This window comes from Culicoides brevitarsis, chromosome 2 (genome assembly GCF_036172545.1).
Source record: "Culicoides brevitarsis isolate CSIRO-B50_1 chromosome 2, AGI_CSIRO_Cbre_v1, whole genome shotgun sequence".
Lineage (NCBI taxonomy): Eukaryota > Metazoa > Arthropoda > Insecta > Diptera > Ceratopogonidae > Culicoides > Culicoides brevitarsis.
In genome coordinates, this window is record NC_087086.1 from 35,075,390 (window position 1) to 35,102,537 (window position 27,148).

Consider the following 27,148-nt stretch of genomic DNA (forward strand, 5'->3'; position numbering starts at 1 on the left):
TCTTAGAGTCACGTGGTTTAAAAGATCTCAAGTGTCAAACGATCTTGAATTTCAATTCTTTTTTTAAATTAACCACGTGGTTAAATTAATCTTTTGATCTCTAAAACTTTCAGAAGATCACAAGATCTTATAAAAATTTTAGTTACGTGTTTAAAAAATAAAATTAAAAAAACCACGTGGTTTAAAAAATTTCAAACTTCAAATCAACTCAAATTTTTAAGGAAATTTCTTTGATAAGTTGATCACGTGGTTTAATAGATCTTCCATTTTTACAAATTTCAAATTAAAAAGATCATTTAATCAAGTAAACCACGTGGTTAAAATTATAATTTCAATAAATAAGTCACGTGGTTTAATTTCAATGCAAATTTTCCTTCTTCCAACGCCATCTTTCGGCATTTTTTCTGAAAAAAATCCCAACTTCTACTTTACCATTCAAATAAGCATGATGTTGTCGCCATAACTGCTGCACTTGATACTGCGTCCAACGATTTCCCTGATCGTCAGTGGCGCCGCCATTTGGCGTATTATTTGGGGGATTGCTGTTGGGACCATTGCCACCCTGCTGATGGATCGCCTGCAGAAGTTGCTGCTGCGGCGGAGGCAGATTCTGTGAATTTGTGTTCTGTGTGTTGTTTGTATTGTTGAGTATTGTGTTATTGTTTGGCGTATTGATGTTGTTATTATTATTGTTCAGCTGTTGCAAATTATGGACCACTTGGAGGGGCATGCTAAGCGGCAACAATGGCGGTTGCATCGTGTTCAACTGCAATCCGTTCCCGTTCATGACGCCATTTTGATGATTATTTCCGCCGCCGCCTCCCCCATTCGTGAGTTGTTGCATCGTTGAAACAGGTGGCAATGGTTGGTACTCCATCGTTTTTTTAGTTTTTTATTTTTTTTTTAATTAAAATCCCCAAAATTTATTTTATTTTTTTTTTCGTTTTGAATTCAACACTCTCACTTTCTTATTGTTGTTTTATTCACTTTTGCTTTCTTTCTTGTTTTTTTTTTGTTACTTTGCTTTATTTCACGTACAAATGCATACAGCAGCTAGCCTACGACAAAAAACGATCACGTTTCACGTACAGACAACGAATTTTTGGTTGTAGCGCCTGTATGACCAAAAATTCGTCGCTGTCTGTGTTTGTGCCTTCATATATGCGAGAAAACTCGTTATGTCTGATGGGTTGTCTGCTTTTGCACTTTTTACTTTTTTTTTTTTTGGTTGGTGTGTGTTATTATGATAAAAATTCACTTTCACCCGATTCGATGATGGTTTTTTTTAAATTTTTATTATTTTTTGATTTAAAAAAAAATCAATTAAAAAAAATTCGAATCGAATCGAAGAGAATGGACAACACAAACCGCATTCATAGCAGTTCTAAGGCAGCCAGCGAGCATTTTGCGATGACATAGACCAACCATTGTTCCATTATATACAATTTAAATTCTATTCTGTGGCGTTGAATGAATTTGCAGCAGCAACGTCGACGACGACGACGACACACGACGACTTCTAATCACGAATGTGTGTTTGTGTGTGACGACGACGAGCATTTTTCAAGGTCATTTCTAAGCATTCGCACACAGAATGCCACAAAAACATGTATAGAACTTAATAGATTTTTATTTTTTGCATTCATTAATATATTTTCTGGTGTTCTGTGTGGTACAAATTTGCGTGTGAGGCACATGAATTGGATGGTTGTGGAAGAATATTGGGGAGACGGTGTGTTTCGCCGATTTGATTTTTTAGTCGAAATATTCAAAGAAATTCTTTAAATTTAATTTTTTATGAAAATTTTAATTTTTTTATTAATTTTTGTATAATTATCGATCAAATAATTAAGAAAATATTAAAAAATAAGAAATTTTTAACTTTAAAAATTAAACAATAAATAAGATTTGAAATTTTAAGATGAAAAAATAATTTAAATTTTATTTAAATTTGAAAATTAATTTTATTTTTTAATTCAAAGTTGAATTAATTAAATATTAAAAATTATTTTTTAGATAAAATAAATTTTTAAACAAAATTAAAATTAGAAATTTTTAAAAATTATTCTTTTAAATTAATAAACGGGATTAAATAAGTTAAATCAGTTAAATTAATTTAATTAAAATTTTAATTAGTTAAATTAAAAATTAATTAAATTTAATATTTTTTAAATAATAAAAATAAATTTAATATTAAATAAAAAATAAATTTAATTTAAATTTTTTTTTTTTTGAATAAATTTTTAAAAATATTTTTAAATTGATTCAGCTTTTTTGATAAAAAATAATTTTTTTTTTATTTTTAATAAGCGAAAATTTTTTTTATGAAATTTTAATTAAAAATTTTAAGATTGAATATTAAAAAATAAATAAAAATTTAAACACTTTATTTTTTAATTTTTTTTTTCAAATAATTTTTTAAAAATTAAAAAAATAAATAAAATTTTTATTAAATAAGATTTTTTTAAATTTTTGAAAAATTATATTAAATTTAATTAAAAAAAAATAAAATTTATCATTGAAAAACAAAAGATTATTTAAAAAGGTTTTTATTTCAATAAAAAATTAATTTTTCATTAAAAAAATTTAAAAAAAAAAAATTTTTTTCAAAAAATTTCTTAAAATCTCGCAAAAAATCACTCTGCGAAACACAAACCCCTCACACCCCCCTGTTTATATGGTCTTCATCATCATCATGAATGGTGTGGCTGCTGCTGCTGTTACTGCGGTGTGGCTACAAGTAGGTTGATTGTGTGTCTAGATAAAATAATAGATTCTGCATGCATTTTACAAAAGACAATGCATCTCATGATAAAATTCTAATAATAATTACATATATTGGTTACTTGGTTGTAAAAATAATTGTTGGTTCGTTTTTTTACATTTTTTTTCTTTCAAGTAACTTTAAATGGTACTTCTTCCAAGTACAGGAAAAAAATCGAATCTTGACTTCACTTGAGAAAAAAACTTGTGAATCTCACGGAGATAGATTCCGATTTTCAAGAGATACGCGACGATTTCTGTGTTTGTAGTAAAATTTTTTTTTAATTTGCTGATATATAAATTTTCATATGTATGTCTATTTATTTATTTCACTACGACGAACGAAAATTTATTCCGAGAGATACATCCACTAGAACACATTATTTTAGATTATATTTTTGTGTATAAATTTTTCGCTTGGTATATAAATTGATAATAATACACACACCACCAACATCAAGAAAAAAAAGTTGTCTTGATATAATTTTTTTTTCGGCATTTTTTTTAAAGCAGACAACACTTTTTTTTAATTTTCAAATTTTTGACAAGGACAAATTTTCTTTTAATATTTTTTTTCTATAATTTTTTTTTATTTTTTTACTTTTAAGTATTTTTTTCGTTTTGTCACTTTTCTAATATTTTCCGGGTGTCATAACAATATTTTTCGTCGTCGATGCATTATTCCGAGGATTTTCATCGAATTTTCGATTTTTTTCAGTTTTTTTGTGGAAATTATTTTTTTAAAAAATTTAATAGGTAAAAAATAATATTAGACACGATATCACATCAATATATATATTATATATATATAAATATTATCACGAGCCCGAATATTGTACAACTGACCAAAGAAACGTCTAAAGCAAAACTAAACACTATACTTGTTACTACAGAAATACTTGACTATAATAAAATAAATAAATATAATATGGATAACGTTGCCGATGATAGAGTACTGAATAAAAGCAAGTACAAGTCGCTGTCGCTGTTTTCACACTGCGTCTATAGGCGAAGGCACGAACGTGGCATACAAGTACTATGGAAGAGCACAGACACTCGTTTGAGTAAAAAAAAAGCTTAAGTTGGGTATGGATTGTTGGAGTGTGTTGGAAATTTATTTTAAAAAAATTAAATAATTTAAAAAAAAATATTTTTTAATTTTAAAAAAATTTAAAAAAAAAAACATTTTTGAAGTTTACAACTCAAAAAAAAATATAATTTTTTTTTAATTTAAAAATTTTTAAAAAATTTAAAATATATATTAAAAGAAAATATTTAAAAAAATATATTTAAAAAAATATTTTAAAAAAATAATAATAATTTTTTTATTTAAAAATTAATTATTTAATTTTATTTTAAAAAAAATAATATTTTTAAAAAAAATATTTTTTTAAAATTTTAAAAAAAATAAATATTAATTTAATTTTAAAAATTAAAATTTTTTTTTCAGAATTAAAAAATTTTTTTAAAATTTAAATTAATAAAATTTTAATTTTTTTAAATAAAAAAAATTTTTATTTAAAATAAAAAAAAATTTTAAATTTAAATTTAAAATTTTTTTTAAATTTTTTAAATTTTTAAAAATTTTTTTTAAATATTTTTTAATTTCCATCTCTGAAATTTAATTCCAGACACACACATATCAGCTGTTGATTGTTGCCTCTCACACACACATGAACTCACGATGATTAGAAACAAAAAAAAAATGAAGAAAAGTGGGAGTACGAGTCGTAGCGCGATCGACGTGTCGCGTATATGTCGAGCATTATCAATTTGTTGCACACACACACAACGACACATCGCACGGAGATGATTAAATATAAATATGTAAATATGCGAAAAAAGAGATAAAAAATATGTTAATAGTGTATGGAGGAAAAAATTTCGTCTCTCTCGCGGTGAAATTTTTTTTTCGGACCACGATCGAACGAAGACGACGGAAATTTGCAAAAGAAGAAGTTTTATCGAGTAAAAAAATTATTATTATTATTACGGAATGTAAAAGTGCATGTTATGGTTTGTGCTACGAAAACGACGAGATGATGTAATGCAAAAAAAAAATATTCTCTATTGTCTGTGTGTGCCGAAGACGAAAACTTGCATTATTACGTTGCATTGCTTGTTGCGCTTTTATTGTTTTTGATCAGCATCGGAGAAGAAAATCGAAAGAAGATGCAAAAATAAGACAAAAACAAAGAAGAAGAAGAAAAGCGAGTTTAACTATGTAAGATATGAGCTGATGTAAGATTTATTTGTTGTTTCCGGATAAAGATGGTAATTATTTGTGTTTTGTTTCCCTTCTGATGGTTTTTTGTTTGTTTGTTTTGCAAAAGTTTAAGAGGAAATTAGGTAAAAGTTGATTTTTTCCATAAATTTGTGATCAATAGAAATTTTAGATTAATATTTTTGGGTTTTTTGAGGCTTGAAATTAATTAATAATTTAATTATTTTTAACTAATTTATTTAATTCAATTTAATTTATTATTTATTTAAAAAAATTTTTTTTTTAATAATCAAATAAATTTTTAAATTTTAAAATAAATAAATTAAATAATAAAAAAAAAAATATTATAATTTTTTTTTAAATCAAATTGAATTTTTTATAAATTATTTTAATTTTTTTTTTAAATTTTCTTTAAATTTGAAAAGTCTTGTATTTCAATTGATTTTCATTCAAAATATTTTTTTGTAGGTAATAATTTTTTAATTTTAAAGTAAAAATTTTTAAAATTTTATTTATTTATTTTTTTATTTTAATTATTAATTTAATTAAATTTATTTAGAGTTTAATTTTTTAAAAGCTTTTTATTTAAAAATTAAATCTCATTATAAAAAAAATATTTTTTTTTTATTTTTTTATTTCAAAAATTTTCTTTAGATTTTTAAAAGAAATTTATAAAGTTTTTTTTTTATTTGAAATATTTTTATTCGTTATGAAATTTTATTTTATTGTCAATATTTATAAATTTTAAAAGAATTTTATTAAAAAATCATGAAAAATTTTAAAAGGTTTAAATCAAGAGTCTGAAGTTCTAAATTTTAATTTATTAAAGTCGAATTAATTTTTATTTCATTTTATTTTATTTTTTTAGTTTTATTCAATTACCTAAATTATAAAAAAAAATAATTTTTAATTTAATTTAATATTTTTTATTTAATTTAATTTTTAAAATTATATTCATAAAATATTTTTTTGTAAAATTAAAAAAATAATAAATTAAGTAAATTAAAATATTTCTAAAAAATTTTTAAAGTCAAAGTTCATTCAATTTTTTTTTCTATAAAATTTCTTTAGAATTTACTTTTCTGAAAAAAAATCTTCAATAAATTAATCGAAAATTAAATTTCTTTAACAATCGCTTATAAAAACCATCATAAAACTATTTAAAAATTACCTCACAGCACACTCCAATCACAAAAAACTAACAATTTTTAATCAACTTAATTTGCGGTTAACCATAAAAATCATAAATTTCCACCCCCGAGGGTATCGCATGTCTTTTCAATCAACTCTATTACCCAAAAAAACATAAAAAAAACTTCTCTCTCCCTCCTCTCATTGAAAAAAAAATATTAACGTTAAAAAAAATTCTTTCTCTATTCTTCGATCACTTCCAATAAATAAAACATTTATTCCGATCTGTTGCTCCAAATATGCAAAGTGACCGAATCGTATCCGCTGGCATCTCATTTGAATGCCGTGTCAATTCTGGTCACTAGGTGCATACAAATTTTCGATGCAAGAATAACAACAAGTCATGTAAGAGGTCTTCTTTCTCCCTCTTTTTCTACTTTTTGTACCTCCGAATTCGAATAAATTGCATTTTTTATTAAATAGTAGAAAATTTTAGAACATTGCGTGTCTTGGATTTTGACGGAATTTGATGAATAAATGGAATAATCGAAGGCTTATTACGCAAATCACACAAATTTAGTCAATTTTTGATTTTAATGTGAATTTTTGTACGAGCACACGACTCGACAAAAATTCGTTTGGATTACATAAAAGTGTGAAAAATTCATTAAAAATTATTATTTATTTATGATTTTTAATAAATTTCTTTTTTTTTGCGCTAGACGAGAATTCGCTTATTATTTTGTATTGTGTTGAAATTCAAATCAATTTATTTTCAATTCAATTCGTAAAATTTTTTAAAATTAAAGTGTCGACTTTCAGTGAGCTTTGCAGTGAAATGTGAAGTTTTTTTTTGGTAATTTATTTATTTTTTCATGCTTTTTTTTTATTTGGCGGTGAATGACTTTTCATTGTCATTGATTCGGAAATCAAAAGTTGTGAGACAATTTTTGACCTTTTACGAGAAAATCTCAAAAAAAAAATCCATTTAAAACTTTTAACAACAATTTAACATAAAATTAACGATGAAAAAAAAATAACAACGCTTCAACTTTTATTTATAAACTTTTAAATTTTTCTTTTTTTTCGGTAGTTGGACCGGACCAACCGTAAAACTGGTTTTAAAAATGTTTGATGACAACGCGATCGTGTGTCGTACCTTTTTTTTTTGGTAAAATTTCACTTTTACCCGAAATGAAATTGAAAGTTTCATGTCTGAGTTGATGCTCTGCTCACTCATCGGAGTTGTTGCTTAAAAATTTTTGCCTTTTAATTGCCCAGGCGTTCTTTGTAGCAAAACGGCGCGCAATAAAGGTTAGCTTAACGAGATTAGTGGCGAAATGCACATTAAGTACGATGTGACAGACGATCGAGTAAATTAAATTAAGGGAAATGCCGGCTTATGGCTTGACGCGCGATGCATTCTTTGTTACGGGAAATCGATATTAAATGGCGTAGGAGGAAAAAAAGAGAAAAAAAAAATTTAAAGCCATTTTGCCATTGAAAAGAGGTTTAAATCGATTAGGGATTAAATTATTAACCAGGTTGCTCCATTTTTTTGAGGATTTTGACAGATGCGAAATTTGACAGTTTGAATTTTTGAATATTTTAAAATTTTTTTGAAACTTAAGTCAAGAAATGTCAAAAAGTTAATATTTTTTCCTAAAATATCAGAAAATCCTCTTAAAAATTTATTTTAAAAAATTTTCAATCAATTTTTAAAATTTTTTGACAGTTATTAATTTGACAGATGTCAAAATTTTTATGAAAATTTAAATTTTTAAGTAAGTTGAAATGTATTTTGCTGAAGTTTTTTTTTTAATTTAAAGAAAAATTTCATCAGTTCAGTCATAAAAATTTCATTTAAAAAATTCTCAATTAATTTTTTAAAATTTTTGACAGTTATTAATTTGACAGATGTCAAATTTTTTATAAAAATTTCAGTTTTTGAGTAATTTCAAATATATTTTATTGAAGTTTTTAGTTTTAAAGAAGAATCTCATCAATTCAATAAATAATAAAATTTTTGTTTAGAAAAAAATTTAAAACTGTCAAGTTTTTGACATTCAAAATAATGACAGATGTCAAAAATTCTTTCTATAACATTTAAAAATTTAAAATTTTTTAAAGTCTATTCAAAAGTTTAATTAAAAATTTTAATAGAAAATACTCACAATTTTCATTTAGGTCAAAAAAAATAAAAATTTTGGCAAAACATAAAAATTTTTTAAAAATGTCAAAATTTTGACAGTTCAGTTTTTGACAAGTTATCAATTTTTGGTAAAATAATAAAAAACTGATAAAAAATTGAAGTCAAAATCACCTTTTTTATAAAAATAAAACATAAATATCTAAAATTTTACAGAAATTAAAAATTTATAAAAATTTTGACAGATGACAGTTGAAAATTTTGACAGCTTAAGAGCTAAAGTTTATTTTTGAACAAATTTTCAGTTTTTAATAATTTAAGATGCAATGTTAGTTAAAATTTTTATAAATTTTAGAAAAAAATGTTAATCTTGTCTAAATTTTGACAGATGTCAAATTTTTACAGATGCCAAATTTTGACAGATGTCAAAAATTTCCGTTAAAATTTAAAATAAAAATTATTTTAAAGATTTTTTTTTATTATTTTAATGAAAACACCTTTAAATAAATATTTTTCCAAATAAAAATCGATAAAAAATTTTTTTTTCAGAAAATTCATGAAAACGCATCAAACCAACAAAAATAGGAAGAAAACCAAAAAGAAAAAGAAGTTTTGAAAAAAAAACCTACTGACTGACTCAAAACTGCTCGCCAACCAAAACAACTTGAAGCAATCATCGATGGATTAACGCAGACACGACACACATACACAACCATGCACCGCGCTCGTACAAAGCCCATGAATAGCAATTTTTGTACAACTTTCTCTTTTATAATATTTTGCTTCCGTATTTGCTCGCTGCTTTTTTTTTTGACGCAACATTACGGCGTAAAAAGAGTTTGTTTTGCATGGATTACTAACCAGCTTTTGTGCAAAAATTTTCTCGTGCAATTTTTTTCAAATTCTTCCATATAATTGTGTGTTACTGTAACAAGGTGTTTTATTTTTTTTATGGCAACGGAATGAGTTGAGTAATAGGAAATTTTCCTCGTTTTTTAATTTTTTTAAAATTTTTTTTTGAAGAGCTCGAAATCTTTGAACTCCCGCAGACAAGACAAAGAAATTTTGATTTCTTGATAAGATTTTTGCTCGAATCGCGAACAACAAAAGCTGTGAATGAATTTGAATGCAAAAATATCACGTCGGTCATTCGCGAGAACGTAACGTTTTTAAATGAAAACAATTGAAATTTATTTGATAAGAGCTCTTTCTCTCTCGTAGGTTCGAGCGTATCGCGTTTCGTGTTTAGAAGACGACAACAAAAAAAAAATTATTTATTAGAGACACTGACCTTGACTGTAATAGAGACGTTTTGCTGAAGAAGGTGTCTGGATGACGTGCATTTGCTGCGGAATATTCTGCTGATGTTGCTGAATGGCGTGGCTTTGATGCTGATTTTGCTGCGAAGCCGCTGCCACAGCCATCAAATTGTTGTAATTCTGCGAATCGGAGTAAAATCTCTGATATTGTTGATTCATGTTCTGAAAATTCCAACGCGAATCGTTATTCCAGCTGGATTGTCCTTCGCCCGAACGCGAATTATTCACGTTTGGTAATAATTGTTCAGCTGTTGTTGTTCCGTGCCAGCATTTGTACTGCTCGAATTGCCATTTGTACCGCCAGAATTAGGATTTGGAGCTGAACTCGAGTTATTCGAAGTCGCTGATGACACATCCGAGTAGTAATTGTTGCACGTATTCGTCTCAGAGCCCATTTTTCGTGAGATTTTATTCAACTTTAATTAAATTTTCAAAATTTCTTTAAAATTTTCTGTCTGTCGAGTCAAAATACTGATAATAATATAATATTATTTTTGTGTATATTTAACGATTGACTCGCATTACTTGCACAGGTCCAAGTATGAATTTAATTATGAATTTACGGTGTTCAGTGTTATCAGCAAGTTTTGGCATTTTTTCTTGCAAACCCGCCGACGACTGTCCAAATAAAGTCCCACAAAGGATCTGCTGATTTCTTCTCGTGGTTTTTTTTGTTTGTTTAATTTTTTTTTGTTTTTTTTTTCGTCTTTCTTTGAAACGAATTTTTATGTAATTTTTTTTTTTTATTTTTTTTTAACTTTTTTAAATCTCAAGATTCCAAGAGCAAAATATTATTATTTATTATATTGACACGGATGGCAAAATATTTATAACAACATTCACAACAAGAGGATTCTCAAGACCTGCAAAAGGCGGAAAAGGCATACACAAGAATCACCCGCTAAAAATTGTCAATTTTTTGGGTTTGACAATTTTTTTTGAGGTAGGTTTTTAAAACTGAATATTAATTTATTTTTTTAATAATTTTTATTTAATTATTTTATGTTTTAATTATTTTTATTTTTTTTTCTAATTAATTAATTAATTATTATTTATTTAATTTAATTTTCACTATGATTTTTTTTTTTTATTTAATTTTTTTTTAATGTTCAAAAATTTTTGAAAAATTTAATAATTTTTTTATTTTTTATTTTTTAATTTTTTTAATTTTAAATTTTTTTTTAATTTTTTATTTATTTAATTTTTAATTAATTTTTTTTTATTATTTTCTTTTTTTATTATGAATTTTTTAAAGTTTTTATTTTTATTTATAATTTTTTATTTTTATTATTTTTTTTTATTTTTGGTTAAAAAATACTATTTCATCAATTTAAATTAATTTTTTATTTTCAGAAATTATATTTCATATTATTTTATTCATTAATTTTTTATATTATTTTATTTATTTTAAAAAATTATTTTTTTAATTAATTTTATTAAATTTTTTTTTATTTTTTATTTTATTATTTTTTTTTAGATTTTTATTTATTTAATTAATTAATTAGTTTTCAAAAATTTTGATTTTTTTAAATTTTTTTTTTATTTTTTAATTAATTAATTTTAAATAATATTCAGCTTTTAATTTAATTTAATTTAAACTTTTAAACACACCGGTTATATTTTCAAAAATTTTCTCTAAACTCGTTAAGATTATCTTAAATCCATAAATCACTATCTAAGAGAGCGAGAGCTTTTTAAGCCTTTTTTAAGATCAAGTCAAAAATACTGCTAGAGAGCTAAAAAATACAGAAATTTCCGGAGGGATAATTAAATATATCCGTCTTGCCGAGAATGGGGTTCGATATAAACTATATTTCTAGATAGTAGCGATGCATTGCTTTGCCTCACCGGCAAATATCGCCACAAATAATAATAAAATTCTGAATTCTACGCTTCGTATTTCCGTACATAGCCAGAGACACAAAAGATACAATTTCCCTTTTTTTTTCGTTGCCGTTGTTCACAGAGAGACTCTGTCGCTGTGTACGACGAGGGTGGAGTCTTGTCACGCGGATTTCTGGCAAGACTGAATATTTCCAAGCATCTCACGTGGCAAATCATGAGGAGAAGCGCTCTTTGCTGAATATGTGTGGTGCGGTGCATATGGGAGAGCGTTGTTGTTACGATATGTGTTACGATGGGAAAATGCAGAGTGTGGCGGAAAAACGAGCAGAATGACCAGTTGGATGATTAATGAACGGAACTTTGACTATTTGATTGATTTTTTTATGCAAAATTATCCATTATCATAATTTTGTATTCAGATTGACGAAATTTCTTGTTTTATCGTTTTTAGTTCGATTTTTATTAAAAAAAAAATTAAATATTAAAAATATAAATTTTAATAAAAATAATTTAAAAATTTAAATAAAATAATTTAAAAATTTTTTAATAAAATAAAATAATTTATTTTTAATAATAAATAATTTTAATATTTTTTTAATTTTTTTAAATATTTTTTTTTATAATTTTTTTATTTTAAATATTTTTTTTAATAATTTATTTTTATTTTTTTTTTAAATTTTTAATTGGAATCAAATTTAAAATTTTTTTTTAATAATTTTTTAAAATTAATTTAAAAATTAAAAAAAAATAAACTAATTTAATAATTATTTTTAAATTTAAATATTTTTTAATTTTTTTTATAAATTAATTAATTAAATTCTTTTAATTTATTTTTCATTTAAAAATTTAAAAAATTTTTTGTTTTTCGAATTATTTTAAAAAATCAATTTAATTAAATTATTTATTTTTTTTTTAATTATTTTATTTAAAAGCATTGGTTCAGCTAAAAATAACTTTTTTCTCATTTTTTTTTTGTTTTTTCAGATTTTCTAAAAGCCCGTAGATCCGAATGACGTTCGTTAGAGTTGAAATTCAATCACCTCTCATCATGCGATGCCCTCACCGCGATGACGACGTGTCGTAGATTAACCTCGTAAGTTGTACATTGTAAGTGTCATCGTATCTCCTTTGCTCATTCACTCAATTAATTTCACTTTTTTGATATGATTATTAGTCATCTAGAGTTGCACTTGCAGGTAATTGATCCACGTCGATTTAATTGGATTTTTTTTCTCGTAATTTTTTTTGATGAATTTTTCGAATTTCGGCACGTTTCTCCATCCAACTTCGAATAACGTGCGAATTTTCTCAGCAAAAAAAAAATAAAAATAATAATTTTTCTTTTATTTATTTTTTTTATCAAGTCGCGCAATAAATAAATAAAAATAAAATTTAAATTCAATGAGACAATATCATTATCTCGCTCATAGACATTCGGGCGGCGCGGCGGCTTGCAAGTATTTTTATGACAATCGCATTGATGTGTATTTTTAACAAATAACGAGGAAAATTTTATTTATTCCGTTTTCGGAGAGAGACTCTTCGCCATGGTGACGAACGCACGTTACAAGTCCACGTGCAATTTTCCATTTGAAAGTGCGTAGCGACACACAGAAACCCACACAGGTGCCGTTATTAGCATTTCACTCGCACACGACGACGACACGGCACGGCACACGAATGTAGGTGAAAGGAGTTGCGATGTGCAAAAATAATTTGCGGAGGGAAAAGGATTGCGAGTGAAAGGAATTGTAAATATTTAAATAAACTTTTGTTTCTCTCACGAAGCCCGACGACTCTTTTCAAAAACTTTGAACAAAATTAATATTTGAGGTTTATTAGAACGTAAAATGGAAAATGTCGATGACTTGTCAAATACTTGAGAGAACAAGAAAAAAAGGTAAAAGAAGGACGCACGTTATCAGCGAAAAACGTGGATCGAGGAGATCTTTTGTTTGTTTGTGACTGCGATGCGGAGTTTGCATGAATTTCCATATGGAATTAAGGAAGAGGTGACTTAGATTTGTTGTCTGAATTAATTTGGAAAATTTTCCATGTGCGATATGTGAATGTGTTTTAAATTCACATGACATGAGGAGGCATCTCAGGTAAATAAAAATAAGGTGCTTGAAAATAAAAATTTAAATTTTTAAAATTTTTTTTTAAGTTTTTTTAATTTTTTTATGAATTTTGAAATGAAAAGGACGAAAAAAAATTTTAAAAATTAAAATAATTTTAAAAAAATTATTAAATTATTTTGTCAGAAAAAAAAACTTTAAATTAAAAAAAAAAATTTAAAAAATTAAAAATTGAATTAAATTTATTTTTTATTTTATTTTAATTGTTTAATTTAATTAAAATTAATTAATTAAATGTAATTTTTTTTGTTTATTAATTTTCTCAATTTTTTATTTAAAAATTTTTATTAAAGGAACGAAATTCATTCCAAAAATCCTTAATAAAATTCGTGAAAAAAATTTTAAATATTTTTATAAAAAAATTTTTAATGTTCCGGATCGAAAATCAAAAATTAAAAATTCAAAATGACGGCATTTTAAAGCCAATTAAACACTTAAAACAAATTTTGAAAAAATTTCTTAAAAAATGTGTTTTTTCCTTTGTAAATTTTCGACTTTTCATAAAATGGCCCGGAAAAATATTTTAATTTTTTTTTTTTCTAAAAAATAAATTTAAATTAAAATAAATAAAAATTATTTTAAACAAAAATTGATTAAAACCGAAACGGGGCACCTTCGCACATTCATACAATTTTGCGAATTTTGGAAATTTTCCATACAAAATACATGAAAAATTACAATTTTTTCAATTGGCTGTAGCTTGAAGTCCGTTTGAAGGACAAAAAAAGTTCATATGGGTAAAAGTTAGGTATTTGACTGAAAAAAATTTAATATTGATTTAAGCCATTTTAATCTATTCAAAGCTACCCCGTATTTTTACGAATTCTATGTGACTTTTTTTGCAAAATCGTTTATATCGAGCATAAAAATTAAGAAAGTTGACCAACAGTAAATTTAATAAAAATTTTTTTGAATATTTCACTATTCAATGATTTCTATCCAATCGAAAAATTTATTTTATTTATTTTTATTCTTTTAAAGATAAAAATTAAAAAAAAATAAATTTAATAAAATAAAAATTATTTTAAAAAAATATTTCGAATTATATGCGCTTTAAGTATGCAATGAAGCTCATATTAATTTTTTTTAAATTTATTTTTTTTTTTTTTTTTTTTTTTTTTTTTAAGATTTTCATATTTTAAATAATAAAAAATTTATTTTAATAAATAATAAAAATATAATTAAAATTAAAAATTAATTAATTAATAAATTTTTTTTTTGTTTAATTTATTAATTTATTTTATTTTATTTATTTTTTTTTAGTATAAAAATTTTAATAAAAGCAAAAATTAACAATTTCAGAAAAGTAGCAAGAGCTTCTAATAATTTTTAAATTTTAAATTAAACATTAAAATTATTTTAAAGTTTTAACAGAAATTTTTTTTTTTTTAATTTTAAATCATTAAGATTATAAAGAAAATTAAAAGAAAATATGAAAATTAATCAAAACATGAGCGACTTTTCATCCATAAATCTTCATATGAACACATATATGCCATAGAAACTCATACAGAAATCCAAAAACAAATAATCTTGAATCAACAAATTGGCAACTTCCATCGCTATCGGCGACTTTTCCAACTCCAACAACGCCATACCTCGGCAACTAGCCAAACTTCAGTTATTTTTTTCAAAACCTGTCGCACATTGTGAAGAATTGCTTGCAAATCGGCGTGATTTTCGTACAGACAGAGAGGTAAACATTTTATGCTGACAAATCAATTTTTTGTCATTAATTTTTGTTTTGAAATTTATTCATACACGAGGTTTGTTGCTATACGTTTCGTGTTGCTGCCGCCGTCGTCGTCGCTCTCTGTGTATATTTATTGATATGACGATGCTTCGCGTATTTACGCGACTGCGATAATCAACGTAAATCTGTGTCAAACAAGTACGAAGCTTCGGTACATATTTTGCGGTTGCATTGAATATTAAATAAATTATTAATTGTTTCCAAGTAATTTTCGTTCAGGTAAGAAATATTCCCATTTTTGATGTCCAGTTGGGATTTACGGAATCAATAATTGATGTTCGTGGAAAAACAGAATTTTTTTAGTGAAAAATCCGTTTTGACAACCCTCACTTGACTCATTTATCATTTATTTCACTTTTTTTTACAAATTTTTTTTTCTTCATCGTTCGCCTGCCAGATTCGCCAAATTCATAGCACTTCCGCCGCTTTTCACAGAAGAACATAATAATCATAATAATGGAAAATGCAGTTTCCATCTGAATGTACTGAAGTACTATTCCGTTCACGTCGTATTGTTTGCTTTAAAAAAGTTTTTTTTTTCGGTTTGTGCTGGATTCATGGTTGAGTTTTTTCTTTGGAGGCGGAGGAAGAGAGATAACTGCTGCACTTTAGCAACCATGGTGCAACAGAAAAAGGAAAAAATTAAGCATATGTCAGCCTAGTTGGTGCCAATTTTGTATGTTATGGAAAATTTTTTGTTGCGTTTTTGTCTCGTTGGAGGAATGTTCTGGAAAATTTATTGTTGAAAAAGGGATTTTTGAAGGGTAATTTAACAAAATTTAATAAAAAAATTAGTTTTTTGTTGATTTATGTTTTTTTTTGAACATTAAAAAAGTAGAAAATAAGTTAAAAGATTTTGAAAATTAAAAAAAAATATTTAAAATATTAAATTTAAATTTTTTAATGACTTGACAGTCAAGATTTTTTTCTCATTTTGTTTAAAACAACTTTTTGATTATTTAAATTTTATTTTAATTAATTCAATTAGTTCAATTATTTTTTATTTAATTATGCTTACTTAATTAATTTTTATTTTATTTTTTTTATTATTTTTTTTTATTTTTTTTTAATAAATTAATTATAATTATAATTTTTAATTGAAAAAATTTTTAAAAATATTTTTTCCTAATTAATTTAATCATTTTTTATTTCATTATTTTTGATTAATTAATTTTTAATTTAATTTTTTTTATTTATTTTTTTTTTAATTATTTTTTTTAATTAATTATTTTTTAATTATTATTTTTTATTAATTAATTAATTTTTAAAGAATTACCATTTAAAAATGAAAATTTTTAATTCAAAAATTTTTAAAAATATTTTTTTTAATTAATTTAATTATTTTTTAATTAATTAAATTTAATTTAATTTTTTTAATTATTTAATTTTATATTTTTTTAAAATAAATAACTATTTAGTTGAAAAAAAAATTTAAATATTTTTTCTTGAAAGAAATTATTTTCATAAATTTCTATGAAAAATCTTCATGCTAAAATAACAATAAAATTATTTTCATCAAGATATAGGTCACTCACGTCACAAATTCTCGTTATTGATTAATTATCATCATTATTATAATCGTCGTCCGTAAATAACCTGATCAAGTTCGCGCGCGACATTTTGTCAATCGGCATCAAAAAAAAAAGTTCTCCACACGCCTTTCCTCAAATACTCAAATAGTCAAAGAATAGAACAAACTCGAAAAATAACAAAATAAAATAATTTAACCTTGACAATGATAGTGGAGTGATGCGACGCTTATTATTTTATTGTTGTTATTATTATTTATTAAATATTACGCCATACTAATAAAACACAAATGAGCAATTTTAAATGCTTAAATCCATTAAAAAAGTTTGTCTTGTTTCATACCGCTCTTCAAAGTTTGTTTAGAAGTGACGACAATTTTTTTTTATTTTTCGCATTAAACGTTCGTTCATCGTTAATTTTTACAGACTTGATGGAGATACATGGGAATTGTTTACATGGGAAGTGATTTACTTTATTACTATTGTTTTTTTTTATTGAGAAATTACTGCAGAAAAACACATAAAATCAATCAATTGTGCAATGCTCTAATCAACTGATACGATTAGATTAGTGATTCCGAGGAGACGCCATCCACGCGACCTAATTATTAAGTTTTTTTTTAACGACACGTTTTATTCGCGCATTAAAAAAAAAGTTTTATGCACTTTAACGATAAGATAATGAAAGGTTGTTAAAGTTGTGTCTGTGTTTTTGCGCGATAAAAATTTAAACTTTTATTATGAAATATTCTTTCGAGTGTGCTTGGAATTGTTAATTGTTATGCAATTTTTTGGCGCAATACAAAATTTTTCTTAATTTTTTTTACAATTTTTTACGTTGATAAGATTCTTATCACATAAGACAATGAAAAAGTCTAATCTAATGACACACGCGTATGCTATGATAAGGATTTTGTTATCTAAAGAAGAATTTAAGTAAATTCATTGTGATCTATTAAATCGTCAATGTTGCTAAATATTGCATTTTAACTTAAAAACTTATAAAAAAAAAGATAAGATTGGATTTAGTAAATAAAGTTTTAAATAGATTTCATATTTTAATTTTAGTATCGAAATCAAACTTATTGAATTGAAATGAAACGCATTAACGAAACTTTGGACTTTAATCTATTTTGCGATTTCAATTATTCTCAAGTTTTTACTCTTGACAGCTAAACAATGACAAAAGTTGAAGTACTTTTGAACAGTCAAAAAAATTATTATTGAAAGAATTGTCTTTCAATTGACTCTTCGATTCAAAAGTAGAAGAAACGTTGCAATAATGGATTCAACAGTGGCTTTAATAAGAATTAAACATCAAAGAATTTTTTCCGTGTTAGTATATCGGTCAGTATTCCCGCCTTTTGAAGAATGTTTGTACCAAGCTTAATAGCAAATTAATGGATTCAGTTTACTGAAGTATTCATTAGAAGCTTGTTAGGCCCATAACCTGTAGTTGCTATTGTAGTTGAAGGATACTTAATGAGAAGGTATTTTAAGGATTCAGTTCATTAAAGGATTCATTCAAGGTTTCAAGGCATTCAGGTTGATGAAATAGAGCAACTTCAATGGTTAAAAACCTCTACACATCACCTTCTTTGGTTAACGATATTCTCATAGCATCTTCTAGATATCAAAGATGGCATGAGATTTTTTGATGGCTTTGTTTAGTTAGGCCGTTTGAGTCCAAAAAACCTAAATTCAAATTTCGAACAAACGGATTTTAGACATTTTTCAAGTATGCATTTTATATTCAAGTACCTCTTTGAGTACAAATCTCAGCTTTGATGCATAAAAAATTTTTTCTCGTTCTAATTTTAGGTTTTTTTGACAACTTTAGGCTTAATTAACACAAAACCATCAAAAAATCTCATGCCGTTTTTTTTTCGATGAAATGCTGAAATCGGGTGATGTGTCTAAGCTGCTAAGAATATTCTTCTTTGGTTGAAGAGGTTCTCAAAGCTTCTTCTGGAAGTTGATCTTTGAATGTTTCTTCAGGATTTCAATCAATTACTTTAACCGTAGAATCGTTTAAATATTTTTCACATTGGAATTTCTGCAAAGATATGTTTCAAGTATCAACATTTTGACAATAAAGTCAAAGTTCAGCTTTGATCATCAAACGAATAGTTTTTATCACGTGTTAGTATATCGATAAGTATCTCAACCTTTCACAGCATTTTTGTAAGTCTTTGCTTTGAACTAAATTTCATCTTGTTTCAAACCGCAGGAGTTCCTTTTGTTTTGCTTTGAAATTGAAAAACTTTCCTAAACAAAGAAATCAATTTGAATTTGGATAAAATAATTATTAACATAAGTGCATTGCTTACTGCCATTCCGAATAATATGTTCATGTATAGTGAAAAAGTTTCCGTTCTACAACTAACACTTAATTTAATAATGGAGAGAGATGCCAAAAATAGCGCAGCAAACAAAACGTTTTCTTTCACCGTGTAAAATCAAGAAAAATTGCTCCAATTTATGCTAAACTTCCTCATGTGACTTTGCTCGTATGGCTTTTTTTCCCTCGTTTAACCGATAACAAAAGTAGGCCGATAAATCCTCCGCTGCTAAAATGGTCAAAAAATTCCGTCATGCATCTACCGCTGAAATGTGCCTACAACACGGGAAAGGAATTAGGAAGTGTACAGTACGTACAGTCGATATCAAAACAAATTCTCTTCTTCGAAAAATATTTTCCGAGTCGTCTACGAGACTGTACTGGTTACAACAAATACAAACACAGTTACGAAAAATATTCGAAATATTCTGTGGAGCATGCGTTAAAACTTGTATTATTACAGTTGCTGCTGTTCTTAGCTACATTCCAACGTAGGTACATCGATGTCGTCGATGTAGAATTCGTGAGCGGTGAAAATAACACACATTTCCCAACTCATTTCCATTTTCATGGTCGGTCGATGTAATAACATCGCGTAATATGTGAGGTAGGTTGCAATTTCGCTCTTTCTCCAATACCTGTACTTTTCCTCTCTGCTCTTCTCTATTTTCGTAAATATAATTTTGTTACAAAAAAGATATTAAAAATTGCATACAAAGTACCTACGTTGAATGCAGAATATTTTTTATAGACATGTCGTTAATTTTTATCCTTTTATTGCTCTCATGAACGTCTTGTACTTTCTTCCATACACAAAAAAAACCTACATTGTTGTGTCTCCATCGATATTATTTATTTTTATTGTCGATTCGGTTGAAATTACCCAAAAATAAACTACGGATGTGCAGAGAAAAATATATTTTAAACTTTTTTGTTGTTATTTACAAATTTTATCGATTTAATAACATTTTTTCGTTTTTTTCATTTTCTCCATAAAAATTACAACATTTTTGGACAGTAGTGCTGTTTCACGTACAAAGTAAGCAAAATCAATACTGAAGGTGAAAATTAGTCGTGACCACACGAAATTGAAACCAAAAGTCGATAACCATAACTTAATTGATAAATTTTTGGGTAAGTACTAATTTTTGATGGAAAAATCATTAATTTGACCTTTTTTCGACATCGCCATAACTTAGAGATCCATTTATTCGTTATTCAGCACTTTGTGCAATATTTTCATATAAATTTATGAGCTGAGCTCATTTTCTCATCACAAATGTAAATTTATCGTTCATTACTCGGATGCGATGTTAAGTGAAGCACTTTCTGGACTCCTCTTGAAATTTTAACAAAACTTTGTAATCCATTAGTTTTTGGCATCCATACATCCATAGTAAATGCCTAATGCCTAATTTAATTAACACAAAATCCGACAATCTGTCAAAATAAACATTCGAGATAAGTGTATGGATTGCAGCTAGCATGCCTAATTAATAACGAAGAGTGTACAAACCCAAAATTGATCGATTTGACTGTTTTTACACGAAAATTTGTCAACTGTACCGTTATTGTTATTGTAATCGATGTCAAAACTTTTTAGAAGTTTCGTGACCAAATTGATAGAAATCGATTTTCAATTTCCTCCCTTGATGGAGTTTTGCTGTACTCAAGTGGATTAGAATTTCTTATAGTACTAAAATTGAAAATTGCTTCCTTCTTACAAGAAAAGTGCCAAAGGGAAGAATCAATCGTGCAAAAACAAACAATTTTCATTTAGAAAAATCAACAAAACGCCCATCAACAAGCCTTTCATCGAAGCAAGAAAAAATTTTTGTGTGATGTGTTTCAACTTGTTTGTTCGTCTCGCCTCGTACAAAAGTCACTAATTTTCCATTACTCGATGTCGACTTGATTGTCGTGTGGCGTTGTCGTAGCACGTGAACACACACATCACAAGACTGTGTCTCATCAACAACGATTTCAGAGCAGCGGCAGTAGACATTAAAGTGAAAAATTTTATTTTTAGAAAAATATCCACAAAAGTGAAATAAGAACAATTAATGCAGTAAAATTTACGGTACACCGAGAAGAATTAAGTGTGAAAAAAGTGTCGGAAAAATAAATAGCAAAATAACAAACATTTTGTCCACATTTTGTGTTACATAGTATAAGCGCGTTGACTAATAGGATGAACAAAAAAAATCTTAAAAATTAATTGAAAACGCATCAATTACTGAAAAGAAAAAATAATACACACGTGCCAATGCAATTATCTCAATTATTGTCTGTTGTCTTATTTTCCCGCAGAAAATTTTACAAATGTTGTGGTTTAATTGATAGAATTTGTTTCATTTTTTGCATGAATCAAATTTTTCTTTGTTCTGTTTTTATTTAATTTTTTTTTTATTATTTCTATTTCAGCGACTTGCTTGTACGTCAACGAATGACGTCGTTTGGCGAAGTGTTTGTTTCTAAAAATGCGAGAAATCAGAGTGAGACAAGGTTTTTGTAGATGAAGATTTTTCAACTGTTGCAAAATTTCACAATGGAAATGTTTTGTAGCGATTTTATGATAATAGGACACAGTGAGATGAAAAAAGTTTTTTTGTGGGCAAAAAATTGAATGGAAAAGCGTAAGTTTTTTTTTGTGAATTTTTTATATGAACATATTTAAAAAGGTAAGTTTTTCAAGCTTTATTAAATTAAACATAATCTGATTATTTGAGTTATTTTCAGGAATTTCAAAAACGAGCTACCCAAGTGTTACAAAACAACATGCTAAAGAAGATTAATGGACTTTTGAAGTTATGTCATGTAAACTAATTTGCAAAGCTGTATATTATGAATGTTTTTCTAAAAGTTTTGTCTAAAGCAAAGACATCTATTAAAGCAAATGTTTATATTGGAGCATTAAAGCAAAAGCAATCTTCGCCAAAAAGCTATATTTAAAGAGTTGCAGCAAATAAGTCTAACCTATTTAACCATGTCAACAATTCCAAGCGGATAAAGAGCAATAAACGAGATTGTATTTAACTGAGTCACTTTTGCTGGTCTACATTAGAGAAGGACTTCCTTCAAGTAAAAACAATCATTTATAAGCAACATGGAAAATTTTCGCCAAACAAGTAGCAGTGTCTCATTTAAACGTTCAAATTTAAGAGATGATAAAAATGTAAATTTTGTCATAGCGATCACAATAGGTCTTCGGACCGCGGTGATGCATCCTCAAACCTAACCTAACCTAAAAGTAAATTTTATGATAGTAATCCAGAAGATTCTTCGATCATCTATAACTCGACTTAAGATATTTCTTAAGAATTATCAAACCAAACAAAATTTCATCAAGTTTCAGCCCATTGTGCGATGTCTCAAAAAATCCACTCTACATTAGAAATAACCTATGAGAGGCGTGATAACTTTACGTGAGTTAACAATTATGAAATATTATCTAATTGAGTAAAGTTGTTGCTTTTTGTCATCCACATATACATCATGTACAAAGTAAGCAATCCACGTTCATATGTAAAATTTAGATAAAATGTGTAACAATAACAATCAACAAACAATCCATGATGAGAGTACTTTTACTACAATACTTCAAGACATCGTCTGAACGATAATCGTAACAAATAACTAGATGTAATGTAACGTGCTTATTTGATAAAATATTTCTTAATTTATTTGTATTAGCATTCAAGTGTGGAAATGAACAATTTACTCATATAGTAGTACTTACAAATGCAACTCTCTGACTTGATCAAATATTTCATAATATCGCACGCATATCTTATCAATCAATGACGACTTTTGACGAGCAACGTTTTCTTCTTCTTTTTCTCTCTTATTTGAATAAAAAGACGAATACGACGAGAATTCTTTAATTGAATGAATGTTATCACTTTTTGAACGAACGAGCGACGAAGACGACTCGACTCTCCAGTGAGTAAATAAATAAACAAAACGTAAAAAAAAGACGGGAGGCATTAATATGAAATAAATTCATAATAAAAATGTTCATAACCAAAGTTCAACGTAATAAATTCTAATCGATAAGACGCCCGAAAAAAAAATCAATGTACGAGCTGCGGATGAATGAATGGATAGATGGAGTTGTTATTGCGAGAGATAAGTTCAGCATGTGTTGAGTTTTTGTTTCTAAAGCACATTTTTACGGCTATTCAGAGTCTAGCAACTTTTTTTTACGTTATTGCCGCAATAACTCTAGTTTTATTGTCGTATTATCGTCCTTTATCTACATACAAATGGAGACAGATGACTAGCCAGAGTCGTATAAAATCTTCTCTTTCTTGACTAATAGACGTCGTCTTCTTCAGCAGAGTCTTGTGTTTAGATAACAAACTCGTTCGTTTCGTTTGGTTGTTGACACAACGATAAGATTTTGTCAGTCACTCAAATCTGCCCTTCTGAGGGATCTTGTACTACGGAAGTGTGTGAAGAAGATTAATTTGATAAGCGTCAAGTTACATTGTAGCAGGTACATGACTTAAGATCTCTCATAATTCTTAATTTGTTGTTCATGTGTGAGAAATTGTTGAGAAAAAGGGATTTTTTTGACAAATGTTTCAGCGGAGGTCGTTTCAACATGTCAATCGTCCCGAAATCTCAATCGTGGCATGGCATGAATTGAACTGAAATGCGCGATGAAAGGTGACTCACACAGAAAGAAGTCGACTAAATTTAAATATTTTGGCACACTGCATGGGCAATAATCACAAAACAAAACAAAACACTCGAGCAAATATAATATAATGTTGCAGTTGATGCATTCAAAAATTATCATAAATTTATTTTTATTGTGCATTAACTGACAGCCCATCCACTTTCTTCTTCTCCGTTTGCACCTCGTTTTGTCGTGCCAAAGCACTAAAAAATTATTTTTTCAGGAAAAATCAGTTCGTTAGATTTTTACAAGATTTTTAGCATCATGTGATGGATGGAGCAGCCTGCCATTATATTCTGAGGTATTAATAAAAATAAATAGACTGACTGCAATAAATCATCAAAGCGACTCTTCTTGTCAGTCGTCGTCAGCGAGGATGAGAAACATTTTGCAAACGAAAAATGGTAATAAATTCGGAATTTGTAACGGTGACGCGGCATGTAATTCAAGTCTGAATGCCCACTGACTGGATGCACACACACTTTGCTTCGCGCTAAAAATAGCAGTCGAAAAAAAAACGTCGAAGGTATGACAAACAGTGCAAAATTCTTTTAATTAATTGATTTATAATTGTCTAGCGGTTTGCATCGATCGATAGAGATCGACAGACATCTAACCAACAAACTGCCAAGTTAATCGAACAGAAATTAACTAAAGCGAAATTCCGATCGGGGTTTTGAGCTGTTTCACGTTTCGTTGGTTGGTTCGGTTGTGAAAATAGAAAGATGTGCATGATCGATGAATGTCTTTGTTCGGATACTGTCAATGTGTGAAAATTTTTTCTGCTTTTGAAACAAAGTAAACGCTTCGAGAAAATTCGTGGGACAAGGTTCCGTCTTTATTCAAATTCTTCAGTGATTGAGTGACCTTTCCTGCTTTTTTTTGTCGCAAATTCTTATCGATTTTTTTCGCGCTTTGTTTTTGTGTACAAAAGTGTTTGTTCCATGCTGTTTTTTTTTGTGAACCAAACAACGTGTTTTAATAAATTTTTCGTTTCATATTTTCATAAGTCTATAAATAAAGAAAGGCGGCTGAAAAACTATAATATAATTCTAAAGACAAATGATTTTAGATGAATAAATTCGGAACGAAACAAACAAGCGCACAACTTGTAGATTTTTCCTCTTGGAAATGTTTTTATTGCATTTCATGTTTTTTACGGCAAAATGGCGCCAAATTGTCACGAGATCAAAAAATGTGCATTGGGGTAAAATTTTGAATATGAATTATGTTACTTTAACTCATATTCAAAATTTTACCCCAATGCACATTTTTAAATTTTTGATCTCGTGACAATTTAATTTATTTGAACTTTCAGAAAAAAGTTTCAAAATGTGCATTGGGAGAAATTTTAACCACGTGACTTAACCCAATGCACAATATGAATTTTTTGCCCAATGAACATTCTGAATTCTAATAAAGAATTATTTTTAAAATTTCTCCCAATGCACATTTTTAAATTTTTGATCTCGTGAGAATTTGAATTTAATTTGAAATTTCAGAAAAAATTTGAAAAGAAGTTTCAAAATGTGCATTGGGAAAAATTTTAAAAGTAACAATTTGATGCAAACTTTCAAAAGAAATTTAAGAAAAAGGTTCAAAATGTGCATCGGGTCTAAAGTCAAAAATAATTCTCTTATAAAATTCAGAATGAACGTTGGGAAAAAATTCAAATTGTGCATTGGGTCAAGTCACGTGGTTAAAAATGCGATTAAATTCATTTTCTGACACCAACTTTTGACAATAAATTTTTGTCAAAAAAAAAAACTTATGTTTACCGCTCACATGATCCATCGTTTTCTTTTCAGTAAAATCTTTCTACTACAAAAATTTGTAGCGTAGATCCCACACAAAATATGTCCGTACGTTATTTATAAATTTTAGTTTGAATTTTTTTCTTTGTACATTGTTTGGCTTCTGCTTCGAAATTTTCTTCGATTATTCCAAGGAAATGTCCTCCAACGTGGGTCATCATTGGCGACTTTGGATCATCTTGAAAATGGTTGTTGACTCATCTCAGTTCTTTTGAGATATAAAAGAAAAAGATTTTTTTTTCTATTATTATCATAGAGAAAAAAATAGTTTTTCTTTTTATTTTAATTTTTTTCCTGTCAACAAAAAGTCGTGGGCTGCAAACACTTGCTGGCTGCTATTATTTGATGTTCCAAAGCAATTGTCGTTTGTCAAACAATATAAATGGATGAAAAATAACAAAAAAAAAGTTTTTTTTTTTCAACAAGGTAGAAAAACTTATTAACTTTTTTTTTTTTTTTTTTTTTTCAGTTTTCACAAAAAAAAATATCATCGTGGGCAATTCCGTAAATTAAGCTGTAAATTTTGACCAACTCCAACTATAATCATGATTGCATGATATAATCAACAAATTGCCTTCAAATTGTTTAGAAAATAATAAAAACGTGTTTTTTTGTATCCAATGCAACTCCTCACATAGAGAGAGAGAATTTTTTTACGTTCAATTGTTATTAAGTGACATGACATCATCATAATCAGCTTCATTCACATTTTTTCTGTGATTCCAATTATTATCGCGTATTAGATGGCTTATGAAGCGAAAAAATAGAGCAACGTTGGACAGGTTTCTACCTTTTTTTTTCGAGGTAATTGGTCGCCACTGTCTGTGACACAAATTTTCATTCATTTCGTTTCAGCGACAAAATGCAGAAATAATGTCAAAAAACGTACAAATTTTGCAATCATGTGCTTTTCTGGCTTAGATTTGAATCGTACGGACCCGTAGTTGTCAAAGTGCATGTCACATGCTGTATGGAAGGTACGCAGGTACGAGCACATGTGTGAATCTAAATGATAACCATCATCATCATCATTTATGTGCATGAGGTTTGTTCAGTTTCTAAGCATATGCCGAACAACGACGACGACGTCAATGAAAATAACTACGTCAGAGAGCCGAAAAAAAAACTTTAATGTCTTAGTTTTTTCGATAGAGAAGGAGAGATGGATTGGAATCGACTACTATGAGGTAAGTTGCGTGTGTGTGTATTGGCCGAAAATAAAATATAAAATAAACAAGAGGCAAAAATATCATTCATGTGATTGTGCTGTGTTTTGCGTGAATTGAATTCATACACGTACCGTACAGCTACATTTCTAAGCTACATACACATGTATAATTCTCGCGTGTTCATAGTGAAATATATAAAATTAACACAAAACAACAACAACAACGAAAAATTGTTCTTAATCGAAGCATGTGACTGTCGTTCGTTTCGTGTTTAGAGACAAATGTTTTA

At 27.0% G+C, this 27,148-nt stretch overlaps 2 protein-coding genes across 9 annotated transcripts in view; both read right to left on the minus strand.

The window, feature by feature from the left end:
• Nucleotides 1–27,148, minus strand: part of LOC134832650 (hepatic leukemia factor-like) — a 51,241-nt gene that overhangs the window by 17,948 nt on the left and 6,145 nt on the right. Inside the window, exons 1-2 of one of the 8 annotated variants that reach the window (XM_063846748.1) lie at nt 11,198–11,658; nt 9,559–10,296 (exon numbers count right to left, since the gene is read on the minus strand). The exons of 4 other annotated variants lie outside the window; for them this stretch is intronic. In XM_063846748.1, coding sequence (XP_063702818.1) covers nt 9,559–9,745 — 187 coding nt within the window. In that variant the 5' untranslated portion in view covers nt 9,746–10,296; nt 11,198–11,658. Of the gene's footprint in view, nt 1–9,558; nt 10,297–11,195; nt 11,659–27,148 lie in introns of those variants that run through there. 3 more of the 8 variants (XM_063846752.1, XM_063846753.1, XM_063846755.1) reach the window with 3 other exon arrangements.
• LOC134832433 (AAC-rich mRNA clone AAC11 protein-like) lies at nt 359–1,258 on the minus strand. Its single transcript, XM_063846449.1, has one exon. It carries the CDS (start codon nt 875–877, stop codon nt 359–361), a length of 519 nt encoding a protein of 172 aa, XP_063702519.1. The 5' UTR covers nt 878–1,258.

Bases quoted from the DNA above. Each gene is read 5' to 3' on its own strand.
- LOC134832433 (XM_063846449.1), bottom strand. From the start codon at position 877: ATGGAGTACCAACCATTGCCACCTGTTTCAACGATGCAACAACTCACG.